The sequence below is a fragment of the Notamacropus eugenii genome, chromosome 1, assembly GCF_028372415.1.
Source record: "Notamacropus eugenii isolate mMacEug1 chromosome 1, mMacEug1.pri_v2, whole genome shotgun sequence".
Lineage (NCBI taxonomy): Eukaryota > Metazoa > Chordata > Mammalia > Diprotodontia > Macropodidae > Notamacropus > Notamacropus eugenii.
In genome coordinates, this window is record NC_092872.1 from 550,662,349 (window position 1) to 550,687,879 (window position 25,531).

The 25,531-nt window shown below is 34.3% G+C and overlaps 1 protein-coding gene across 9 annotated transcripts in view; it reads left to right on the forward strand.

Annotated features, from left to right (window-relative positions):
- Positions 1–25,531, forward strand: part of KIDINS220 (kinase D interacting substrate 220) — a 212,213-nt gene that overhangs the window by 17,333 nt on the left and 169,349 nt on the right. For all 9 annotated transcript variants that reach the window (XR_011972476.1, XR_011972477.1, XR_011972478.1 and 6 more), the window contains exons 3-7: positions 9,725–9,823; positions 10,401–10,499; positions 20,243–20,341; positions 21,408–21,509; positions 24,456–24,554. Coding sequence is in view for 6 of the 9 variants with exons in the window: in XM_072634281.1 (XP_072490382.1) it covers positions 9,725–9,823; positions 10,401–10,499; positions 20,243–20,341; positions 21,408–21,509; positions 24,456–24,554 (498 nt within the window). In the remaining 3 variants the exon portion in view is untranslated. The remainder of the gene's footprint in view (positions 1–9,724; positions 9,824–10,400; positions 10,500–20,242; positions 20,342–21,407; positions 21,510–24,455; positions 24,555–25,531) is intronic.

A 25,531-nucleotide genomic window follows, 5' to 3' on the forward strand; every position in this document is an offset into this window, starting at 1 on the left:
GCCCTCAGATGTTTAGTAGCTTTGTGATCCTGGCCAAGTGACTTAAGTTTGCCTTAGTTTCCTCATCTGTAAAATGAAATGGAGAAGGAAATGGCAAACTAGTATCTTTGCCAGAATATCCCAAAATGAGGTCACAACTGAACGACAACAAATCATGATAATTATTTGGCACATGTTAAAAGAAATAGGAAAGTTGGCCTGAGAAACTGGGTTAGGCAAGACCCAGAAACATAGCAACCCAGTGTTAACCCGAAAATACACTAGTTAGGGAAAAAACTTTATTCTTGAGAATTTATGGGAAAATTGGAAAACAGATTAGTAGAAATTATTAGAACCATCACTGGCCCATCTCCTCATGTCTGAAATACATTCCCTCCTTACTTCTGTCTCAGAATCCCTCATTTTCTTCAAAGGTCAAGCACCACTTTTTACATGATGCCTTTCCTTACCACCCCAATTCTTAATGTTCTTCCCTTTAAATACCTTATATTTCTTTATGTTTTTGTCTTCTGGTGGATGTAAGCTCTTTGAAAGCAGAGATATTTTCTTTTTCTTTTTATCTTCTCTACCTTCAAACTATTTGTTTTACAGTGGGAATGATTATTGATTCACTGATTGTCCGGAACCCAATACTAATTATTACTGGTTTAATGTTAGCTTAGAAGGAATCTAACAATCGTTAGATGTGTTTTAACAATTTTATTGGTAACTTGGATATAAGTAGAGATGGTTTACTTATCGGATTTTCCAATAGCACAAAGCTGGGGAAGATAGCTGATATATTAGATCCAAAAAGAGATTAACTGTATTGAATGTTAGGTTGAATTTTAGTAAGACAAAATTGAATAGGGATAAATGTAAAAGTCTTACACTTGGGTTAAAAAAAAATTAGTCATGAGAGCAAAATGGGATAGAAATATAAGTATATAGATGTATGAAAAAGACTGGGAGATTTTAATGGACTCTCGGCCCAGTACTAGTCAGTTGTGTGATTCTCCAGTACATCATTGGATATGTGTTCTTTCTTACGGGTATTCCTTCCAGTGATGTGGTTTATATCACCTATATCCTTGACCTATGTGACTATTGTCCATTTATTGTTCAGAGGATTTAGTGGTATTCAGCATTCTTTTTCTCCAACTCTATTGAAATCATGTTAATACCAATAGAGCAAGCTGTCCATTAGTTCTGTCTCTTACTATATGACCATATTGAATTAAAAATAAGAGTATATATTGGAACTAATGAATATTTATCACATGATTAACATAGAAATGAAGTTTTCTAGTGAGGCATCTGAAAGGACTAATTTTACTAATTTTAAAATCTTTTATTAGAAATCTTTGTTTGATCTTCACTTGAATTCAGTAGACATTTACTGAGTACCTACAGACCTACTGTGAAACTTTTGAGATATAATTCTTTTATAGACATTCTTATTTGGAATAGCAGAGAAGACACTTAGGGACAGTTTCCTCCCTTAATTATCTATGCCAATTAAGTTACAGGGCTATACATTCTTTCTCCCTCCCATATGTATAAATGCATATATGTACATGTGTGTGTATATATATCTATCTATATATATACATGTACATATATACACATACTTGTATATATACATAACTTTTACATTAAATAAAATTCCCTTCACATCATTAGAATTTTATTAGGAATAGTTCTGTTTCACCACAAATTCTAGTGAAATGTTTCTAGATCAGTTGGCCTTTTGATCCCTGATAGTCTTAAAGCATTTTCTGGAGGACTGAGTCACACAAGGTAGATGGGTCAAAAGTAGTTCTTGAATCCAGGTGTTCTTAGCCCTCCTCCTCCTCCTTCTTCTCCTTCTTCTCCTCCTTCTCCTTCTCTTTCTCCTTCTCTCCTATCCTCTGGTGTTCTACCCAGGGGAAGGTACACTCCATGCCTAAAAGCTACCTTTTTTCCTCTGAGTTTACTGGCTATATTTCTTGCTCAAAGATCAAGCCTTAAACCCAATTTACTCTGGAGCTCATAGACTGGACTACAAGTCCCCACCCACCTAGCACAGAGTGAATGTAATTACTATATGGTAATTGTTTCTTTTTTACCCAGGAACCCTAAGGGTCTTCCCCTCCCAGTTTGGTTTTTTTTTTTTTTAATTAAAGGGGCCATCCCTTGAGGAACTATTTATAGAAGCCTGTTCATGGAATGGGTGTTATCTCACTCAAATTGACAATGTGATAAGACCTTAGCCTAAAAGGTCCAGGGTCTCACATTGCATCCTGGGTCATCTCCAGTTGTCCTTATGAATATCAGGCCACTGGACCCAGTTGGCTCAGGAGAAGAAAGTGAGTTTGGTGACCTTGCACAGCCCTGCCTCACTTAAATCAGTCAACTGCAAGTCATGTCATCATCTTGATGTCATGGTCCTCTTCTAGAATGAAGGACAGACAAATAGCAAACTGTAAATAGATTTCTTCTTTGGAAGACGGAGGAACTAAATTCTTCACAGCTGTTTTCATAGTCAAAATGAATCAGAACAAATAACTTCATTTGGAAAAGAAAAAAAGATGGCATCAGTAGACATTTGAAAAGAGCTTTTTGATTTTATTGCCATAAGGTATGTGGTCTACTTATTATAGTAAATAACTTAGGCTTATTAAGCACAAAATATTGCTTAATAAATATAAATGTTGTTTCTAGTCAGTGAATGATTATATCTAATTAAATTTGATGAAAAGTAGAATAATAATAGAGTTTGTATCTATTTAGATTGTTTGGTTATGGTTCCCTTTAAAGTTTAGGGAAATACTGTCAAATATTTTGATTCTTTAAATGCTGAAGTGAAGTACATAATTTTATTTTTACAGAAGTCTAAAGATACTTCCATCTACTATTCTTCACCCTTTTAGTACTCCAAATAAAATATTTAGGCAGTTTTATTTTTTTCTTTCTGAAGACTAATACTCAGTAATATAACATTCAGGGCATGTATGACTGAATTGAAATACAGTAAACTCTTGTTAAACTGGAATGCTAGTTAATTAGTGCTCTAGCTAATGAAATTTTTCTGACTGTTTACCAGAAAGCAGAAAACAATTTTTGTTTTAATTCTTATTGAAAATCTTTCACAAAATGATATTATCCATTTTCCCTTTGTTATTAAGAACCACATGAGAAAACTCAAGAGTTTCACGCAGACTTATTATGGTGATCAGATGACACAATATGAATACACTTTTGTATATTGTTAAACATGTCATAGACATGAGTAATTAATAAAGTAATGTGACTAATTTTTAAAACCTTAATCAGAATTTTATCTGAGTGTTTATCCCCTTAAAAGTTAGTTTCTTTGAGACCAACCATTCCAGAACACCAGTAGTAAATAATACTTAAACTCCTGACAGGGAGGTAGTGGACTCATTTTGTTGGATGAGATATACATTTTTGGATATAAATGTCATGAAAATTTGTTTTGCTTGGTTAAGCATATTTGTCAAAGGTTTTGTTTTTCTGAAGGCTTTGGGAAGTGGAGAGAATAGATAATTTTTAATTGAAAAATAATTGATTAAAAAAGAAAAAAGCCCAGCTAATTGCCTTGAGAGTTTATATACTTATTCCAATAATGCTGGCATTGCTTAAAATTGCTGCAAGTTCTAGGATTCTATTTTGGAAGTTTCTTTGGAGCCTGCAGCACTTTCTTTGAAATATTAAAATTATGGCAGTCATCATCCTCTCATGATTCTATTTGATTTTTTGCCAAAAATTACTAGGTGTCAAATCTTATTAGTAAAGTAGGTGAACAAGTGGGCAACTTATTTTGTGTTTAAAAAGCAAATGTGACTATAAAATGATAAAACCAAAATTCTTGTTTGGGCAACTGGTTCTGAAGATACTTCCAAAGGAGACATTTCCAGAAACACTTATAAGTATAAGCCTAGTTGAAATAAGTAGCCTCTTGAAGATAACTACTTTAAAGGACAACAGTGAATGGAATATATGCTATGTTTGTAACAAACCAGTTTTTTTCATTTATTACCAGGATTCTCCTTCCTGGTAAAGGATCATGAAATGACCCAGGATGATTATTTCTGAAAATCAGTTGCTTTTGTTTGATGTTGTAAATGTTAAGGAGGTTTAACATTTTGGGTTTAAATGTTGTCTTTTTCATATGTTATTTTTTAACTTAGTCTCAAATTTCAACCTATTTTTGTTGTAATGTGCTGCTCTTTATGAGCCTTTTATGGACAGTATTTGAAGATTATGGACTTGTCAGATTAAATGAATAGCCATTGCTAATCCTTAATTTAATTTCTGCTGAGTTACTTTCCAGTTTTCCTGCCAATTTTTAATCTGAGCATATTAATACTAATACTATACATTTATGCCCCTCCTTGAAAATAAATGCATGAGGAAATATAGATTTAGAGTGAGAAAGTAGAGATCATTTATTCCCTCCCCCTCATTTTACAGGTGAGAAAACAATCTGAGAAGGTCAAGTGACTACCTGAAGTTACACATGCAGTAGAGCTGGGATTAGAATAAGGTTCCTTTGACCCTAAATCTTATTGACCATAAATCTTATATTCTTTTTACTATACGACGTATAGAATTTGAAAGATATATAAATTTTTCAGATAATTTTAGATGACAGAAATAAAGACATAAACAGAAGTAAAGCATCATTTATCATAATATGTAACCTAGCTTACTTAAAGGACAAGTAAGAGTGAGTGGGGGTAGAGACTGAACTCCAAAATACTAAGTACATCCATGAAACAAAGGAGTGTACGGTGCTCTGTCTAGATTTTAAAAAAAAATACAAACTCTCAGAAGTGAGGGAAGATGGGAAAGGTAGTACCTTTAGCAAGATAAAAAAGAATAATAAGATGCTTTTTAGGGTACAGATGGACTGTATTTACCAGGGTTACTTGCAATAACTTGTGGTATGATTTGTTCTGAAAAAGTTACAAAGAATATAAGAGCTAGAACTGAATATAGGTTAGGACTGAAATGTGAAAATATTGAATTTTTTTAAGAGAAAAGAAGGTGGGGTATTTATATAATAAGCCAGTGATGTTTGTTTAGATTCCCAGCAAAATTCTAGAATGTATTATTAAAGAGATGGCTTGTGAGCATTTAGTCACCTCAAACTAGCCTAATTTAATTTAGATAAGGTTCTTAGATAGCTAGATCAAGGGAATGTTTTACATGTTATATATCTGAAATTTAGCAAAGTATGGAATGGCAGAAATGGAGAGAGAGAAGTGGACTGATAAATTGGTGTTTTTGGAGCTGTTTAAATGATCAGAATAGTGACTAAAAAGTAATGTCTAAATGAAATGGATGGATATTTTTAAAAATACAAATTGCCCACATTAACAGCAGAGGAAGTAAAATACTTAAATAACCCCTTATCAGGAAAAGAAATTGAACAAGCCATCAATGAACTTCTTAGGAAAAACTCTCCAAGACGAGATGAATTTGCAAATGAATTCTATCAAACATTTAAAGAACAGTTAATTCTAATACTATATATACTTTTTGAGAAAATTGAGAAAGAAGGAGTCCTACCAAATTCTTTTGATATACAAATATGGTTCAGACAGCTAAACTGGAAAGAAAATTATAGACCAATTTCTCTAATGAATATAAATGCAAAAATTTTAAGTAAGGTATTAGGAAAAAGATTACAGCAGCTTATCACTAGAATAATACATTATGATCAGGTAGGATTTACACCAGGAATGAGGGGCTGGTTCAGTATTAGGAAAGCTATCAGCATTATTGATCATATCAACAACAAAACTAACAAATCATCTGATTATCTCAATAGATGCAGAAAAAGCTTTTGACAAAATACAACACCCATTCCTATTGAAAACACTGGAGAGCATAGGAATAAATGGAGCCTTCCTTAAAAAAATAAGTAATATGTACCTAAAACCATCAGGAAGCATTATAATGGGGACAAGCTAGATGCATTTCCAGTAAGATTAGGGGTGAAACAAGGATGTCCATTATTACCACTGTTATTCAATATGGTACTGGGAATGTTAGCTTTAGCAATAAGAGAAGACAAAGAAGTTGAAGGAATTAGAATATGCAAAGAAGAAACTAAGTTATCACCCTTTGCAGATGATATAATGATATCCTTACAGAATCATAGAGAATCAAAACACTACTTGAAATAATAAACAACTTTAACAAAGTTGCAGAATACAAAATAAACCCACATAAATCATCTGCATTTCTGTATATTACTAACAAAGCCCAACAGCAAGAGATAGAGAGAGAAATCCCATTTAAAGTTACAGTAGACCCTATAATATATTTGGGAGTCTACCTGCCAAAACAAACTAAGGGACTATATGAACACAATTAGAAAACACTTTTCACACAAATCAAGTCAGATCTAAGTAATTGGAAAAAACATCAGTTGCTTGTGGGTAGGCCAAGCTAATGTAATAAAAATGACAATTCTATCTAAATTGTTTATTCAGTGCTTACACCAGTCAGACTACTAGAAAATTATTTTCTAGAGCAAGAAAAAATAATACCACGATTCATCTGGAAGAACAAATGGTCCAGAATGTCAAGAGAATTAATGAAAAGAAATGCTCAAGGAGGTGACCTAGGCCTACCATATCTCAAATTGTACTATAAAGCAGCAATCATCAAAACCACTTGATACTGGCTAAGAAATAGAGATGTAGATCAGTGGAATAGGTTAGGTACACAAGACACAGTAGTCAATGATTATAGCATTGTTTGATAAACTGTTTGATAAACCCAAGGATTCCAGCTTCTGAGATAAGAACTCACTACTTGATAAAAACTGCTGGGAAAACTGGATAATAGTGTGGTGGAAACTGGGCATAGACCAATGCTGGATACCGTACACAAGAATAAAATCCAAGTGGGTACATGATCTAGGTATAAAGGCTGATATCATAAACAAATTAGGGGAGCAAGGAATAATTTATCAGATTTATGGACAGTGGAGAAATTTATGACTGAACAAGAGATAGGGAACATTATGAAATGCACAATGGATAATTTTGATTACATTAAATGGAAAAGTTTTTGCACAAAACCCATGCTGCCAAGATTAGGAGGGAAGCAGAAAACAGGGAAAGAACTTTTACAACTAGTATCTCTGGTAAAGGCCTTTTTTCTAAAATATATAGAGAACTGAGTCAAAGTTAGAAGACTACAAGCCATTCCCCAGTTGTTAAATGGCCAAAGGATATGAACAGGCAGATTTCAGAGGAAGAAATTAAAGCTATCTACAGTTATATGAAAAAAATGCTCCAAATCACTATTGATTAGAGAAATGCAAATCAGCCCTTGGAGTTACATTGTAACCTAGTGTAATTCATTGTTAGTGGAGCTGTGAACTGATCTAACCATTCCGGAGAGCAATTTGAAACTATGTCTCAAGGGCTACAAAAATGTGCATACATACCCTTTGACCCAGCAATACCACTTTCTAGGGCTGTATCTCAAAGAGATCATAAAAATGGGTAAGGGTCCCACATGTACAAAAATATTTATAGTAGCTCTTTTTGTGGTGGCCAAGAACTGGAAATCAAGGGAATGCGTATCAGTTGGGGAATGGCTGAACAAGTTGTAGTATATGAATGTAATGGAATACTATTGTTCTATAAGAAATGACGAACAGGTGGACTTCAGAGACGTCTGGAAGGATTTATGTGAACTGATGCTGAGTGAAATGAGCAGAACCAGGAGAACATTATATACAGTAATAGGGTGAGAGAACTCTTTCTGGTAGACTTAACCCTTTACAGCAATGCAAGGACCTAAAACATTCCTAAAAGACTCTTGATTGAAAATGCCATCCACATCCAGAAAAAAGAACTATAGAATTGGAATGCAGAATGAAGCAGACTCATTTCTCTTATGTTTTGTTTTGATTTTTTTCATGTTTTCTCCCATTTTAATTTTAATGTATGTGTAGAACCCACATAAGATTGCATGCTGTCTCAGGGAGGGAGTGGGGAGGGGAAGGCAGAAAATGTAAAACTTATGAAAGTGACTGCTGAAAACTGAAAACAAATAAATTAATTAAAAAAGGTAATGTGATACATGATTTTGATGGAATACTACTGTGCTATGAGAAATGATAAGCAGGTTGATTTTAGAAAAACATGAAAATGCTTGCATGAAATAAAAGTGAAGTGAGCAGAACCAAGAGAATGTTGGATCCAGTAACTGCTGTATTATTTGAAGAATAACTGTGAATGACTAAGCTATTCTGTTATAAATATTCAAATCACCTACAAAGGACCCATGAAGGAATATGCTGTACACTTTCAAAGAACTGTTAGATACAAGTATGCATTTTATGGTTTTTACACACACAAACACACACACATGTATTAAATGGGCAGTGCCCTTCTCTAGTGTGGGGTGGGGAGGAAGGGATGGAGACAGTTTAAAGCTTAATATGTAACAAAATTAAATTTTATAAAAGGTAATATTGATATCCCCTTTGATCCAGCTATATAACTGCTAAGCCTATGCCACAAAGATCAAAGGAGGAAAAATTCCTATATGTACAAAAATATTTATTGTAGCTCTTTTTATGATGGCACAAAACTGGAAATTAAAGAAATGCCCCCCAATTGGGTAATAGCTGAACAAATTATGGGTTATGAATGCAATGGAATTCTGTTGTGCCATGAAAAATGAGGAAATAGATGATTTCAAAGTGACTTGGAAAGACTTGTATGAACCGATGCAGATTGAAGTGAGCAGAACCAGAAGAGCTCTTTATACTGTAATATCAATGTTATTAAAATGTACAGTTTTGAAGTCTTGTACAAACTGAGGGAGAATGAATTGAATAGAATCAAGAGACCAGTTTATAAGAATAGTAAAAGCAAACAACTTTGAAAGCTTTAAGAACTCTGATTATAACAGTTACCATGATTGCAAAGAATTGATGACAAAATATGTGATCTATCATCTGACAGAGAGGTGATGGAGTCAGGGTGCAGAATGAGATGTTTCTTAGCTACAGTCATTGAAGGAATTTGTTTTGTTTGACTGTACATACTTGTTACAAAGAATTTTTCTTCTAATGGGGTAGGGAATTGGAGGGAGAGAAAATAGACTAATAAAATTTAATTTGCTTGGACAGAGATCTTTTGAGTGCCACACTAGTCTATTCTCAGTACCTATTTATTCAAAATTTTCTCAAGTGACTTAGGTTATGTACTTTAATAAAGATAAAACTAATCCATTGGTTGACAGATGATGGCTAGAATGATGAACTAACTAATAAAATGAAATAAAATGGAGATAAATATAAAACACTATAGTTGGGTTCAGAATATCAACTGAATAAATACAGGATGAGGGAAGCAAGGCTAAGTAACAATTTATGTGAAATAGGTCTTAGGGTTTAGAGGCAGATTTAGCTTGTAAGGAACTTTCTAAAAATTAGAGTGTGTTCACAGCAACTGTAAAAGGCCAATTATCCATGTCACCAGAAGGGTTGCGATGTGCCTTAGTGGAAGGAGTATCTATGTCAAGAAATCAAAGATATTTGAAACACTAAAAGTTTCAGTCATATTTCTGAATCAAAGCATAATGTCCAGATAGCTAGAATTTTAATATTGCCTTCATGAAAATCCTGTAAGTCTGTTGTATTTGACCTGACATTTTAATAAAAGCCTGGGTTTTTGACGAGTCATGTATTTCTCTTTTATTCCAGTGTGGCCAGACTCCATTGATGTTAGCTGCTGAAAATGGCAATCTTGAGATAGTAAAAGAGCTGCTTAAGAATGGAGCTAATTGCAATCTGGAAGATGTGGTATGCAGTTCATTCATATCCTCTTTATATTTCTTTGCTTAAAAAAAAACCCTTTGATATTTAAAAAAGTTTAAAATTTTATTTCCACACATACACCTTAAATGTCTATCATGTCCTAGTTTTTTCATTCAAATCCTTCTCTGAATTTATACATATGAAAAGGAATTATAGTAGAAAGTGTATCTCCTTTGTTTTTAAAAGTCTGACAACTGTTTTTGTCTATTGCCTAAACTAAATCATTTTGGAGTTTCTCTTTAGTAGATGGTGAATCGTTTTTGTAAACCTTATTACATAGTCTTTAATTTTTAGTTATAGTAAATGATTACTTAAGTTAGTATGCTATTAGGAATTTAGTGAAATGCCAGAACAAGCAGTTGTAAAAATAATTTGTAAACTATTAATACCTGAATAATTTTAGGATACAGTAGACAGATGAATCCTTATATTGTGTGAAGTTGCATTTCAGTGCTAATCAAGCCATTCCAGTGTCCTCTTCATTTTGTATATACTTTAAATATTTTCTTAATTTTGAATGAAATTTGTTATTTTTGAAATGGTAACGTGTATGTTTTTTAAGGATAATTGGACAGCCCTTATATCAGCAGCAAAAGAAGGCCATGTAGCTGTTGTGAAGGAGCTACTTAAATGCAATGTTAATTTGGAGCATAAAGATATGGTACGTATGTTTCATAATATGTTGCTAATTAGATACATTTTAGAGGCAGAGTCTTTTATTTTTAAATAAGTGAAATAATATTGAAGCATTTTAAGCTATGCAGTTACTATAAGATGTAGGGAAATTTTATCCATTAAATCTATGTGAGTATAGACCTTTTTAGAATTTTTTAAGTCAGTGTCAATTTATTTCAGAGCTTAATATTTTGACATCTCTTTTAACATAGCTTATTGTCCTTGGAGATTTTTTTATAGGACTGCTTTGCTGCATTTAAAAACCTTTGGAAAAATTACTTTGGTTTTCTTCAAGTATGAATTTGGAAGGTAGAAAGTACAGTATTTTCACACTGAACCCTTTAAAAAAAATTTGTTTTGTTGAAGATTATAGCTTTCAAGATATTTTTTCAACATTTGTGATAATTTAGTTCAGTTTAGACATGCCACACAATTTTCACTTTTACAGCATGGTTCTTATTTTTCATTAAGTGGTTTTGACATTTTTAGAAAATCTAGAAATGAACAGAATTCATAGTTGTTGGATTTGAAAATATGCAGTTATTACTTTAATTATTATCAAGTTTAACTTTTTATTTTGTCCAATTATCTAACTTTGTATATTAAACCATCCCCTGCAAATTGACTATAAAATTGATATGATTGAATAGTCCTAGAAATATACATCTCTTATTTGGTCCAAAACAAATCCTATAAAAACTTTGTTTAAGTTCATGATTAATATTTATATTGCTGCTTCTCAATCATAGCACGTATATGGAGGACTTACTATGTGTTCCAGGCATTGTGCTAGGAGCTGGCAAAGGAAAGACAGAAATGAAATAATTCCTTTTCTCAGGGAGCTTACATTCCATCAGAGAGAAGGCATGTACAGAACTTGAAAAGAATAAGTGATCCCTTCAGGTATTTGGTCAGGGGATCTCTTGCTACTTATCAGAGAGGTTATGTATGGCCTTGCCCAAACCAAAGCAAGCGTCACTATTACTGAAAGTAGGCCCATAGCATTGAGTCGTCTGAACAATGGGGATCCTTATTGTAGGTCTTGTGGTAGTTGGAAGATTCTTTGATCGATGTGGGTAATCCATTAGATGCATCCTGGTATAGTTCAAAGAATGTTGGATTTGGAATATAAGAACCTGAACCTGTTCCTTACCACCTGAGGTTTTGAGGCATGCCTTTTGTTTTGATGGATTCCTTTTTCAGACTGGTGAAGTCTCTGGACTCCTTCTCAGAATAATATTCTTAAATGTATAAAACAGGAAGGAAATGAATTATATTGCAATACAGTTATCAAAATATTTTAAAAACAAGGTCTTGGATTCAAAGTCAAGAACTTCTGGTATAGTGGAAAGAATGCTGCATTTGGAGTTGAGAGGACCAGTCCTGGCTTTGCCATAGTACTGTCCACCTCCATACTCTCAGCTACCCCTCCTCTCTGATTGGAAGGCTGCAGAGCAGAGCAATAAACTCCTCCCAAACTCCTTTCCTTTATAGAGAGCTCAAAACTTTCCAGCTAAACTTCACTTTCTGTGAGCTTCACTGCTTGGTTTCAGCTGCATGAACATCATGGCCCCAGCTTGGTATCTTCTGGTAGCCTTCCCTTTTAGCTTCCTTTTGTATGTTATTTTCCCCCATTAGATTGTAAGTTCCTTGAAGGCAGGGACTGCCTTTTTCTTATTTGTATCCTGCTTAGCAGAGTGCCTAACACATAGTAGGAATAATGTTTATTGCTATGACTGTGACTTACCTATGTGATCCTGGGTGAGCCACTTAAACTTTTTGCTCTCCAATTTCCTTAGCTGCAAAGTGAAGGGTTTGCCCCTTATCAGACAGGCAGCAGTAATTAAAACTAGTGAAACTGAGGTCCTTGAAATCAGAGACTATTATGGTCTTGGTATGCTCAGTACTTAGCAGAGTGCTTGGCACATTATAAGTCTTTGATAAATGCTTGTTAACTGACTGACTGAAACTCATTGCTGAGGAGATTGTGCAGATAGCTATACTCATTGGTTGCTGTTAGAATTGCAAACTTGTAACTTTTTGAAGAGCTTACAAGCTCTTTCTGTGGAGATTTTTTAAAAATCACATCCTTTGACATAGTAATTCTCTTGTTGAAACTATACCCTGAAAGTTTTAGCAGGAACAAAAAAAGGGTCTATATTCAGAAATTTTCATAGAGGCATTATGTAGAGAATTACAAAAATCCTAGGGGAATGGCTAAATAAATTGTGGCATATTAATGTAATGGAATGCTTAAATCCAACCAAGATAGACAAGTATGAGGAATACATGTGAGTTCATGAGCAGTTTCAGTTAAGTGATGAGGTCAGAAGCTTGCTGCACAGGGCTGAAAAGTGAATGAGAAGAAAGGAAGACAAATGTGAGGAGTCCATTTTCCCCAGAAGTTTGGATGCTAGGTTGAAGAATTACATGAAAATTTTTTTTAAGATTGAAGAGGTGGACAGGGAGAGTTGAAGTCAAAATTGGATCTGGATCATATGACTCAAAACCAGTGCTATTCCAATAGTTTATGTGGCCTTCCTCAGTTAAGCTGCTTGTTAAAAAAAAATTAATTTTAATTACTTTTTAAAACCAGTTTTTTAAGTTTTTTTAAAGTTTAAAAAAGTTTTTTTAGATAGAATGTGCTCCTGGAGAAGGCTTTGGGGCAAAATGAAATCCTGCCAATGTAACACTTCACTCCCTTCATCTGTCAGAAGTTGTCAATGGATAGCTAAAAGTAGCAGGAAGCATATTATGGGGGGTTTGTTAGGCATTGTGGAGTGAAGCAAAATGTGGAAGAGAAAAATCATGAGGAGCCAAGAAGGGCCTCCTCTACTTTTTGAAAAGCCCAGACCCCTGATGTCCTCAGCGCAGTCCCGAATGCAGGCTCCCCACACACTGCTCCAAATGGCCTGCCTGTTGCAAAGACTGCTTCCTGGGAAAAGAAAGGAGCAGCTTCCTGGGTCTTACCATGTGTTTCCTTTTTTGACAGTTTTTCAGTCCTATGTGTCACTGGCCCTGCTTTAAACCCCATTCTCCAGGAGCGTGTATGTGCTTTTAATAATTATCACATTTCAAGAAAAGAAAAGGAAAAATAATGGTTGAGAAAAGCTTCATAAGTGACTAGTTCGTGTCATTGATGGGGTACATCTGTTAAGTGTTCACAGCTTCCCCTTCCCTCAGGGAGGCCTATAAGCTATCCCTTGCTTCTGAATTCTAGCCTTGGGTAGAAACTATGAGAATGGGTAATTTTATCAGTTATGCACTGGAAGAAAGCAAAACAGGTCAGTTTCAGCTTTCTCCTCCCCTCTTCTTTCCCCCCAGCTTGCAAGGGTGAGGAGGGGGTTCAACCAAGGAAGTTCAAAATGAGTGTGTTGGAATTGGTGACAGGAAGACTTGGGGTCCAGTCCTGCCTCAGACCCTTAGGAGTTATGTAGCCCTAATTTTCTCTCAGCCCCAGTTTCCTCCTTTGTCAAATGAAGATTAAAATTGGCACCAACTTTTCAGAGTTGTTATAGGGATCAAAAGAAATAAGATACATAAATACATACATAAATAAGATACATACTTGGTAACCCCTAAAGCACTACGTAAATAAGAACTCTTATTAAATAAATAATATTTTGTTCTCAAAAAAAAAAAAAGATTGAAGAGGTGGGGTCATTCTGTCTCTGGACCTTATTTTAGTTTCTTCATCTGCAAAATGAATCGCCTAAACTGGATGTACTTTGGGGCCTCTTTCATCAATAAGTATTTGTGCTTATGCTTCTTTGAATCCTGTCTTGAGTTGTTTCACATTTCTGCTGTACATTAGTACTCTGCATTTAGGCCAATGTAATTTTCAGGAAAAATTTCCCAAAACCAAATGTGAATTAGTTTGATTTTTATGCAGTATATAATATTTATAAATTATGAAGTTTTAATTTGCTTTTACTAATTTTTACCAACTTTTATTAACATCTCTCCTTGTGTCCTCATGATCCCATATCTGTGGAAGACTGCTGTCTCTTCTGTTCTCACCTATGACAAAAGATTTTATTCTATTCCAAACTACTTCCCTACTTCCCTCCCCATGCTTGGTGTAATTTATTTCCCTTTTATATGATCTTCTTTTTCATCTTAAAAAATAAAATTTTAAAATTTATAATTTTTGTGTATTTTAATGACCTCTGTGCTTTAATTTTAAAGGAAAAATTTAAAAATTTTAAAAATAGGCAGTTGTATTGATTTAATTGCTACTGGTTTGATTACCCTTTTCTTTTTTACTATGACATTTGGTGTTGTAATGTACTGTAACGGAATAGTGGTTCTTTTAATATTATCAATTTCAGTATTTTTAAATATACATATATTTTATCAGATTTTTTTCACTGATAAAGATCTAGAAAAGCCTGGAAAACAGTAAGAGAAGCTGTAGACTAATTAGGGATAGTCAGTAAAGGAAGCAGTAGGGAAAGGGATAAGTTATTATTAAGTAAGACTTGTTGATCTTGTGAGGGACATGATTTGGATTAGAATGAGGGATAATAGTAGGGAAAGGAGTTAGGGAAACAGTTTTAGTTAGTAAGGTTAAATTAAGAGATCACAATTTAGAATCAGTTTTTATTTACTATTTACTTAGAAAATATATTATTTAAAACTAGCCCTATGTCATTGCCTTAAATGAAGACATTACCATTGGCTATAGATTTTATATGCCAGATTTGTGACTAATTCCAGAATTTCATAAAAGGCATGGAGACTTCTAAACTTGCCTTTAGATGTAATAGATGTCAGACAGTATTCTGTAGTATTAAGGAATTTAGAAAACAGCAACAAGGAAACACAACTGCATGCTACAAATTAAAACCAGAGATGGAGTCTGTGATTCCAAATATGCCTGCACCCACTGATGGAGGGTATGTTTAGATAAAAGATTTCATATACCCTCTTTGATGATAATAAGGCAAATTTCATCCTTTTTCATGCCTACATGGTGGCAGGTGGTTTCAGAAACTCAGCAACTAGGAAACAATAGGCTAATGTCAGAATAAGCAAAATGTTTCAACAAAGGTATTAAGGAGCTAAGGTATTCAGAGGAAGCTAAAAGGAAGTTGATAGTCTAGAACCAACACATGGTAAGAGTGGTGATTTCACAGTTGAACTGAAATAATTGAAAATGAAGCACTGAAGAAGGAAACTAATGGCCATACTTTACATTTCTTTTTTTAAATAATATTTTATTCTCCCCCCCCCCCCCCAATTACATGTAAAAACAATTTTTGACTTTTTTTAAGTTCTAAGTTCCAAATTCTATTCCATCTTCCCCCAACCCCCACCAAGGTGGTAAGTACTCTAATACAGGTTATATATGTGCAATCATGTAAAACATTTCCATATTAGTCATTTTGTGCAAGAAGGTTCAAACAAAGACTCAAAAAAAAAAAAAAAGAATTGTATGCCTCAGTCTGTATTCAGACAACATCAGTTCTTTCTCTAGAGTCAGCATTTTTTCATCATGAGTACTTTGCAATTGTCTTGGATCATTGTATTTCTGAGAATAGCTAAGTCATTCACAGTTCTTTATTGCACAGTATTGCTGTTATTGTGTACAGTGTTCTCCTAGTTCTGCTCACTTCACATTGTATCAGTTCATATAGGTTCATTCAGGTTTTTCTGAAATTATCCTGTTTGTCATCTCTTATAGCACAATAATATTCCATTACAATCATATACCACAACTCGTTCAACCATTGCCCAATTGATGAGCATTCCCTCATTTTCCAATTCTTAGCCACCACAAAAAAAGTTGCTATAAATATTTTTGTACAAAGAGGATCACCCCCTGACTTTAAAAAGAAATCTATTTGAGATACAAAACTAGCAGTGGTACTGTGAATCTAAGTATATTCACAGTTTGATTGTTCTTTGGGCATACTTCCGAATTTGCTCTCCAGAATGGCTGGATCATTTCACAACTCTACCAAGAGTATACAGTGTATTATTGTCCAAGTTTTCCCACATTCCTTCCAACATTTATCATTTTCCTTTTTTGTTATATTAATGGCTATACTTTATATTATAAATCCCTATCTAGTAATTTCATCAGTTCATAATTAACTGGATTGCTGTATGAGTGAATTTAAACATTTAACAATTGCAAAAGTGAACCAGACTTTCAGACCATCAGAAGAGTGACTAGGAGTTTTAAATATAGTCATGGTTGAATCAGTCTTAAATCTAATAGTTTAAATTGTGCAGAAGCAGCTGCCCAGTTGCAGAGACTATATAGAATTAATTGCCTTTTTGCTGTTAAGGAGGTATCAGTGAAATCTCTCTAGTATGCCAGATTAACACATTAACATTGCATGAATACTTTGAAAATGTATCCAGACCCAGTACCACCTTTCCTACAGTCATGCATATCTTGAAACCAAATCCCAACATCCTTGGTGACTTGGGTAGCCCATTCTGTGATCCATTTACTTCAGTCAAATTATGGGATCATTGAAATACTATAGTAGCCCAGCTCTGGGACCAGATAGCATTAAATACTAGATCTGAAAGAAGATTGAGCCAGAGGGACATAGTTTAACCACTGTTTTTAATATATCACACAAATACGACTGTGTCCCAAAGGAGTGTCAGCTCATTATTTGAAACTAATAGGAATTGGCCCTCCAGCTGTAGACCTATATCCTGGGAAACACCATGGGTAAGGTTTATGCCTCCATCCTGTCTAAAGAACTCATCAATTGCAGTATGACAAATTGCAGTATGACAAATGGGTGCATTGGTAGGAATCAAAAGGGCTTCATGCCTACTGACAGTAACAGTGGACATAATTTCCATTTGCATTCTGATCTGCATGAAGCTAAACATAAAAGGAAAATGTTTTGTGATGACCTGGCTGGACAAAGTAAGTGAGATTGCTGTGCCATATAGTCAAGATTGCCTTTTAATGGGACTAAATGTGTGTCCATGGTGATTGATGACTGAGAGAAGAGGATGCTTTCTATACAATTTAAAATACAAAATTAGGGGACCTCAATAATATCTAAGGAAAATACCTATTATTACCTTGCAATCCCCATTGGGTTTCCATGACACAAATTCTGCCAAGGATGTAGTAACCAACATGACTACAAACTTAGACCTCATGGATAAGTTTAAATTGTCTCCTTGACAGAAAACTTTGATCTTGCCCCACATCTCTTTCCACCTTAAGAACTATCTGGTCCTAAAGAGTGCCCTCAAACTTTTGGACAGAACAGTTTTTTAAAAAATGCCAAGAGATGACTACAACTTCCTCAAAGAGTTAGTATTGCACTTCTGTATCTCCCCTATAAAGTGGGGTGGATGAACCTGCTAGCACTAGTTGTAGCAGCAGATACTAGTCAGGTGACTCGTGGGATGAGGCTTCTGGCATCAACTGATCTGATTTGACTGTCACACCATTCTCTTAACAACACAATGAGGAACAGAATCAAACATGACCCTCAACCAGGAGACCTGACTATTTAAATATATTGATAGAAGAAGAATTTTGAAACGAGAGTATGTAATATCTGGTCTTGACTGTAGAGATGATTACTTTGAAACGAGAGTATGTAATATCTGGTCTTGACTGTAGAGATGATTACCTAAAGTTTCAATTGAGTGGAGAGCAAATAACGGTGACCTTGCTCTATGGCAGAATGACAGTCTGTTGGTACTTAAGGAGTGGAGAGAAACTTCAAATAAGTGCTGAGATATTATTTTAGACAGTAGTTATCTGCAAACCTGACTAGGGTAAAGTACATTTAGTTATCTTGAAGGCAATAGCTTCAAAAAAAATTTTTAGGGAGGTATCCTTTACCTGATTCATGGACTGGTGATTCATTCACAGAGCCAAACTGGTCTGTGTCCCATTGAATAGGACTAGGAGATTTGGCTGTGTAGATAGGCAGGGTTGTTTATGTGGGGCTTCAAATGAAACACTCCCACATGTGCTCTGCCACTATGCTCCTCAATTGACTGGGGCTATTATGTGATGGCACAGTGCTTTTTTAAACAGATTTAGTTAATGCCATTTAGTTATTGTCAGGAAAAACAAACAAATTGAGATTTGGGTAAGTTTAACACTTATAGGACTAACACTTACATGACTGGATTTAGTAATCTTGGGCAATTTTCTGTAGTCACACCATTGTGGATGGTATCATGTACTTTGAAAAAAAGATATTCTGCCTTTCAGTCAGCCAGGGCCAGCAGCATTGAAAAATATCAGATAGATTGCCAGCCTCTGACCTAGAAAGGCTACAGGGCATACTGTAGCATGCTGATAGGTCCTTAGGAAGAGGAGCTCTATATTATGTTCTCTAAATTAAAGATCACTACGATAGCCTGATGAAGAAGACGATAGTATGGAATTCTTATCAGATGGAGCAGGGGCATATACATAGAACATATAACCAGAGTTAGAAAGTATGCAGAATGAACTCTTGAGATGAATATAGTCAGAAACGACTGGTTTCCTTACTAATTTATACCCAGTATTCTATGAATTTTCTTTGTGATCTGTTTAATGATTAATATTCACCTCTTTGGATTTTATATTGCATTCTTGCTGTTATGAACTATTTGATTGTTTAACTCTATAAAATGTAGCATATGATTGAAATGCCTGTAAGCCTGTTCACTTAACCATTAGTATTTATAAACCATAATAATTCACTTTTTATTATTTTATAGATGAGGAAACTAAAGCTCTGGAATTGAAATGATTTGATCAGGCTTATAGAGTTAAGAAGTATTAAGTCATAATTTGAACCTAGTTCTCTTGAGATCAAGTCCAGTGCTTTATTCATGACAGTATTAAATGTTAGTATTACTAGATAACAGGAATCTTTATGTCCATGACACCTAGCACCTAACAGACTCTTAATAAATAAAGCGTATGAATTTAATCTCCTAGCAATAAGGATATCTTTTTAGTCATATAAGGTTTAAAGAGATTGTTCCAAAGTCATGATATATAGCATGGTTTATTACAGCTTTCCTCGGTAAGAAAGAAGAGCTTCTAAATCTATTGTGTGCTAGTAGCTGATATGTTGTGATATCTTCTAATCTTCAGAATGTCTTTGGATCCAGGGTGAGCCATTTAATGTAATAGGACTTCTCAGGAAGGAATCTGCAGCAGTACCAGTAGTGTATCTGGACAGGTGCAGAGTGCTTACTAATAGGCAAAAACTGTCAGTGCAACAAGGCCTCTTTTTTTCTTGCAAGTTAAAGGCTATAGAAGAGTGCTTATAAGTGCTTACACTGTAAGGAGAGGCAGTGGAATGTAATGGAAAGAGTGCTAGATTTTGAGTCAAGGTACATGGGTCCAGATCATAGATGTACTCCTTATGATTTCAGAGGATTTCAGTTTCCTCATCTATAAAAAGAAATGATTGAATTAGATTATCCAACCCTTCTGTCTCAAAATTGTATTATCTGTAAAACCTCAGTATGATTATAATCCTGTTAGGAGACCTGATTCCTGTTGTCTGTACTATTGTTGGTATTGTGATGACTTTAGGAAAATAATTTCAATTCTCCGTAGTGTTACATCTGCTCTTTTCTCTTTTACCTTTTCTCACAATGGTTTTTTTAGGATTAGTGGTAACTAATATATGCAAGTACTTTTGTGTCATAGGCTAAATGGCCTATAATAAATCTCTACTAGAAAAAAGTAGAGGTTTTTATAATGTTCTTTGTTTTCTTTAGGGAGGATGGACAGCTCTTATGTGGGCATGTTATAAAGGCCGTACAGAAGTAGTAGATTTACTCCTTTCAAAAGGTGCCAATCCAAATGTCACTGGACTGGTAAGGTTTCATTAAAAATCATTTGTAAAAGTAAACAGTTATATTTCTTTAGATACTAGAAATTGCTTAGAGTTTATCTTTTATGTTACATAAAAGTAAATATTGATGAAATAGTTATTCCATTTAAGAAAATTTCATCACAGTTCCAAGATAGATAGAATGCTCAAGATTATCATGAACAATAAACAGTGAGAACACTACTGAAAATTTATTTTTTCCAATTTACTCCTGATTATTTTTAGCAGTTACCATAAAACTCTAATGTTATTTGTAAGAAATCATAAAAGTAAAATGCTAATATTTTAAATAGTAAGTGATCTCACCAGGCTTAGTAGCATATACCTACAATCCCTAGCACTAAGAATGCTGAGTCTAATGGATTGTTTGAATGTAGGAGTTCTGAGCTGCTGTTGGGCTAAAGTCTACTGGGTGTCTGTACTAAGTCTGCCACCAATATGATAATCTACTAGGAACAGGTTACCAGACTGCCTTAGGTGGGACAAACCGGCTCAGGGTAGAAACAAAGCAGGATGAGCTTCTGTGTTGCTGAATAGTGGGATTGGGCCCATGAATAGCCTGGGTGAGATAAGGGAGACCCAGTCTCACAAAAAAAAAAAAAAAGGTACTTTTTGGAGTTTATTTAATTTTTAATTCCTACTAATTATAATGAGAAGTAAATTCTAAATGTCTAAAGCATTTAGAAATATTCATAAATTCCAAATACCATGACAGATTTTAGTACTTCTATACTATGAATGTTAAGTTATTTGAAAGACTGATGTCTGCTGAACTAGTTGCTCAAATGAAATGGACTTGGTATGTAAAATTCTTCAAAGCTGATTTGTGTCCTTTAATGCTTTTATTAATAATTCAGACTATTCCAGTATAGAGAAGTGTGTTTGTGGGGGATATGCAGTATATAGATTTTAACTTTTGCTTTTTTGGCATTTATTTTGAGTATTAAATATTTGCTAAATAGAAATGTAAGACCAATAGTATACAAAACATGTAACTATAAAATATAACTTTTATGCCTAAGATTTTCTTTATGTTTTCAATATTTCAGCAATACAATGTATATCCAATCATTTGGGCTGCTGGGCGAGGCCATGCAGATATTGTACATTTGTTACTGAAAAATGGAGCTAAAGTCAATTGCACTGATAAGGTAGGTTTATTTAAAGGCTACTCCTAATCAGTTTAGAGTTGACATTATGCCCCCTTCGTATATCTAAGAACTGGGAGGATACCCTGGGCTGGAACAGGCTTTGCTGGAGGAACTTTGTTCCTAATGCTAATGAGCTTCTGGTTGACAGCCCTGAGGAGAAGTCACTTAAAAAAATAGAACATAATGCCACCTTACAGAGCACACTGGGATCTTGTATTGTCTTTGCCTCTCAGTCAGTTGTTTAATTGTAAAAATGTGGTCTGCTATAAAATAATACTTGCAAAAGATTGCCTCTTCCTCAGATAACTTGAACAGAGATGCTCTTGATATATTTGTAGGTAATTCTTATAAAAACCTTTAAAGTATTTAAAGAGGCGTGTGTTGGTAGCTATTAATACGCTTTATTACCTTTTGGTAATAATACTCTGAAATTTTTTTCAGGCGTTTAGTAAACTTTCTCTTTCAAATACCTAGAATAGCAGTCCTTAAATGCCCTCCAGCCTGAACCTCTTCCATGTATGTATACTTGTCCTAGTCAAAGTCTTCTTTTTATCTTTGTTTTCTTCAGTACTGTTTCTGTTTTCTCAAGTCAAAATGTGATGCCTCTGCTCTGACCGCTTGATAAGAAATATCATTGTATGCTTTTTTGAAATTTATTTTCCATTTATTATCTTTGTTAACTTTCCTTAGGTTTATTATTCTTTACAAGCTTCAGCTAATTTTAGGCATTAGTCTTCTAGGTACTATTGTTATAAGGGCTTCCTAGTTTTTTGTATTCACTATGGACTCTCTTGACTTTTTGAAGTCTTCATTAGGTAGGTACTTCTCAAGTAGCCAAACTTGTGTTTCTTTAGTTAATTCCCCCTTTTATTTTTCGTTGCACTCATTTGTAATTGTATTTTTAGAATCTTGTTTTTGTGAGCTTCTGATCCTTTTTACTTTAAGCATCCCTTTTAGAATATTGGTCTGTGGGATTGATTATGACTTTTTTCTCTGAAATTCTTGGACATATTTGAGCAACAGTAAGTGGACTAGTTGGACTTTTTGCAAAGTTTGTGTAAAAGAGTAGGGGAATGTAAGATTTAGAAGTAGAAGTAGGTTGTAGAAGATTTTGGACACTAGTTGAGGAATTTGAACTTTACCCTTTGGATAGTGTGGGATTAATGATGAAATATTTTTAGAAAATTAATCTAGTAGCTGATCATATGGTGGATTGGAGAGTGATAGAAAATGGAGGTTGAAGTAACAGTTAGAAAGCTATTATAATAGACCAGTTGTGAGATGATGTGGTCAGGATTAGGAATGTAAGATTTAGAGAGAGCAGGACTCATGGAGATCATTTAGTTCAACCAGTTCTACAAGTGAGAAAGCTAAGACTCAAGGATAATTCTGAGCTTTTGAACTTGGGTGACTGAGACAATTATGTCATTAAAAGTCTTAAGAGATATCTGAAGGGAATGCTGGTTTTGAGAAAAAGTTGATAATACACATTAAACTTGAGGTGATGGTAGGATATTTTTATGGAGATATATAGTTGCCAGTCTAATTTTCAGCATCAAAATGATTAATTAATGGAGATATAGTTTTTGGAGATGCATGGAAGTGATAGTTTGATCTTGTCTTCTTGAGTTGTCATATTTTCCAGAAACACAGGACCCAGAGTATGCCAGGAGGCCCTGAACATGTTGTCAAGGGCAAAGCTGCCCCTGTCCTTCCCACCTCCTTTCCCTGAGCTTACATGATTTGATGTTTGTACCCCTATCCAGATTCCTTCTATGTCTTTGGGAGTCAAACCAACTACAAAGACAGGCGCCACTTAGTCTGCACAGCTTCTCAGGATGGAGCTTGTACATAAGCAGACTATCCTATCCTTATGGCCTAGCAATACTGAAGGGAAATTGCTTTTTTCCTCCATTTTACAAGGGGATTCATCCTTTCCTCACCCCTACTATTATCTTTATCTTTCCATGCCACTTCCATTTAGGAGGGAGATTGCTCTCTTCTCCTCCCTTTGTTGCAATTTCATAAATATGCAAGGCTTCTGTTTGAATTGTGAACTCCTTACTCCTGGAGTTCCATATGCATGTTCATTTCTCTTGTAACAATCCAGTTGTAACATGTCTCATGGACTTGTGCTATTTTTTTTTTTTATCCACAGATCGGTGTAATTTCTTTTTAGCTGTATTCTATTAATACTTGTAACCTCTTTTGGACAAGTTTTCTAATCGTGGAATAAAGGGATTAGACTAGGTGATCTAAGGTTTCAAGCGGTTCTGAATATTTGATTCTATAATCCTATGAAGAGAAGTAAAATAGGTCACTGGAAAATGGTAGTAGAGTTAAGGGCAAGTTTTTTCTTTTAGGATGAGGATGAGGAAACACTCATATTTATATACAGAAGAGAAAGAATCAGTAGAACTGGGAAGACTAAAGGTGTAACAAAAAATGGTTTAATTAATGGAGCAAGGCCCTGAAGGAATCAGGAGGAGGACCAAGAACATAATGAAGTAGGGTCAGCTCTCATACTCTGAGATAGGAAGCAGAGGAAAAGAACTTAATTAGAAGATGGAAATATTGAGGTTTTGGTGAGTGGCGTTAGGTGGGACAATGAAGGAGCTTCCCAAAAGAGCAGGAGGCAGATTTATCTGCTGAGAGTGAAGAAGGCAGAGGTGGTGTTGGAGGCTTGAGGAATGTGAAAAAAAAAAAAATGGAATTATGTGGAAAAAAGATAGGGAGTTCATAAAGAATGAACAGAAGATTTACCAAATAATAATAGAAGCCTAATTGAAACATGAATTTATGAGATTAAAGTGATGAATGAAGTTGGATTGATATAACTAGTAAAAAGAGTTATATAAATCATTTCAAAGTATGACTTGAATCAAATTGAATGTGAATTTTTTCTGACATTATGTAAATGTTAATAACTTTAAATTTGTCTTACAGTATGGAACTACCCCCTTAGTCTGGGCTGCACGTAAGGGCCATTTGGAATGTGTTAAGCACTTACTGCATATGGGAGCCGATGTTGATCAAGAAGGAGCTGTAAGTTGTGTGTTGTGTGTGTGTGTGTGTGTGTGTGTGTGTGTGTGTGTGTGTGTGTGTTAAAACTGAACAAGTGATGACTTCATATTTTTTTTTTTATCCAAGGAGGAAGATGATTAAATTTTAGGCATTGAAAATAAATATCTCTGTGTGTGTGCGTGCGTGTGTGTGTGTGTGTGTGTGTGTGTGCATAAAGTTGTTTTCCACATTTAGATAAAATTAATATGGAAAAAAATTTTCTTTTAAAGTCACATAGTAGATTACTTACCTGTTCTGGTTTAAATTTTTGTATTTAGGAGTTTAATGTTAACATGAATATTTTTGTGGGCTAAAGTTAAACTTAAAATTTTCAAGTCAGGCAGAAAAATAATTCAGATTATTTTCAAATGCATAGTTTTAAAGATTATTTATTTTGTATACTACATTAAAAAACTAAACATTTTAAAATGAATATTATTTTTATACTTTCCAGCATATAGCTCATATTGCCTTTTGAGCAAACAGATTAAAACTGGAATGGAATCAAAGGTGAAACTTTTTACCTTGTTAAGCATATCAACATATGTCTTTTGATCATCCATTAGTGACAAATATTATGCTACAAAGTACTTTGAGATATTGAAGAGGCACCTAAGATTATTTTCCCTTGAAGAGTTTTAATTGGGGCATATGCTTCACAAATAGTATTAAGCAGCATATAATGAAATGCTAAAAATGTGTGTTATGGTTAAGGTATAGGTATAGTGTTATAGGAATTTACAGAAGAGATTACTAATATTTTTTATTGCTGCAAAACTACAATAAGGATAATTCACTACCGGATTCTTTGATCCAGTGTTAGCTCTTGACGACTAACCTTCTATCTAACCCAAATGAGGATAAAATTTTCTGAAAAATATAACATAATTTTTAGGCAATGACAGTAACCACCAGTTTACATAAGCCAGACTACTTAATTCAGTAAACATTTATCAGAC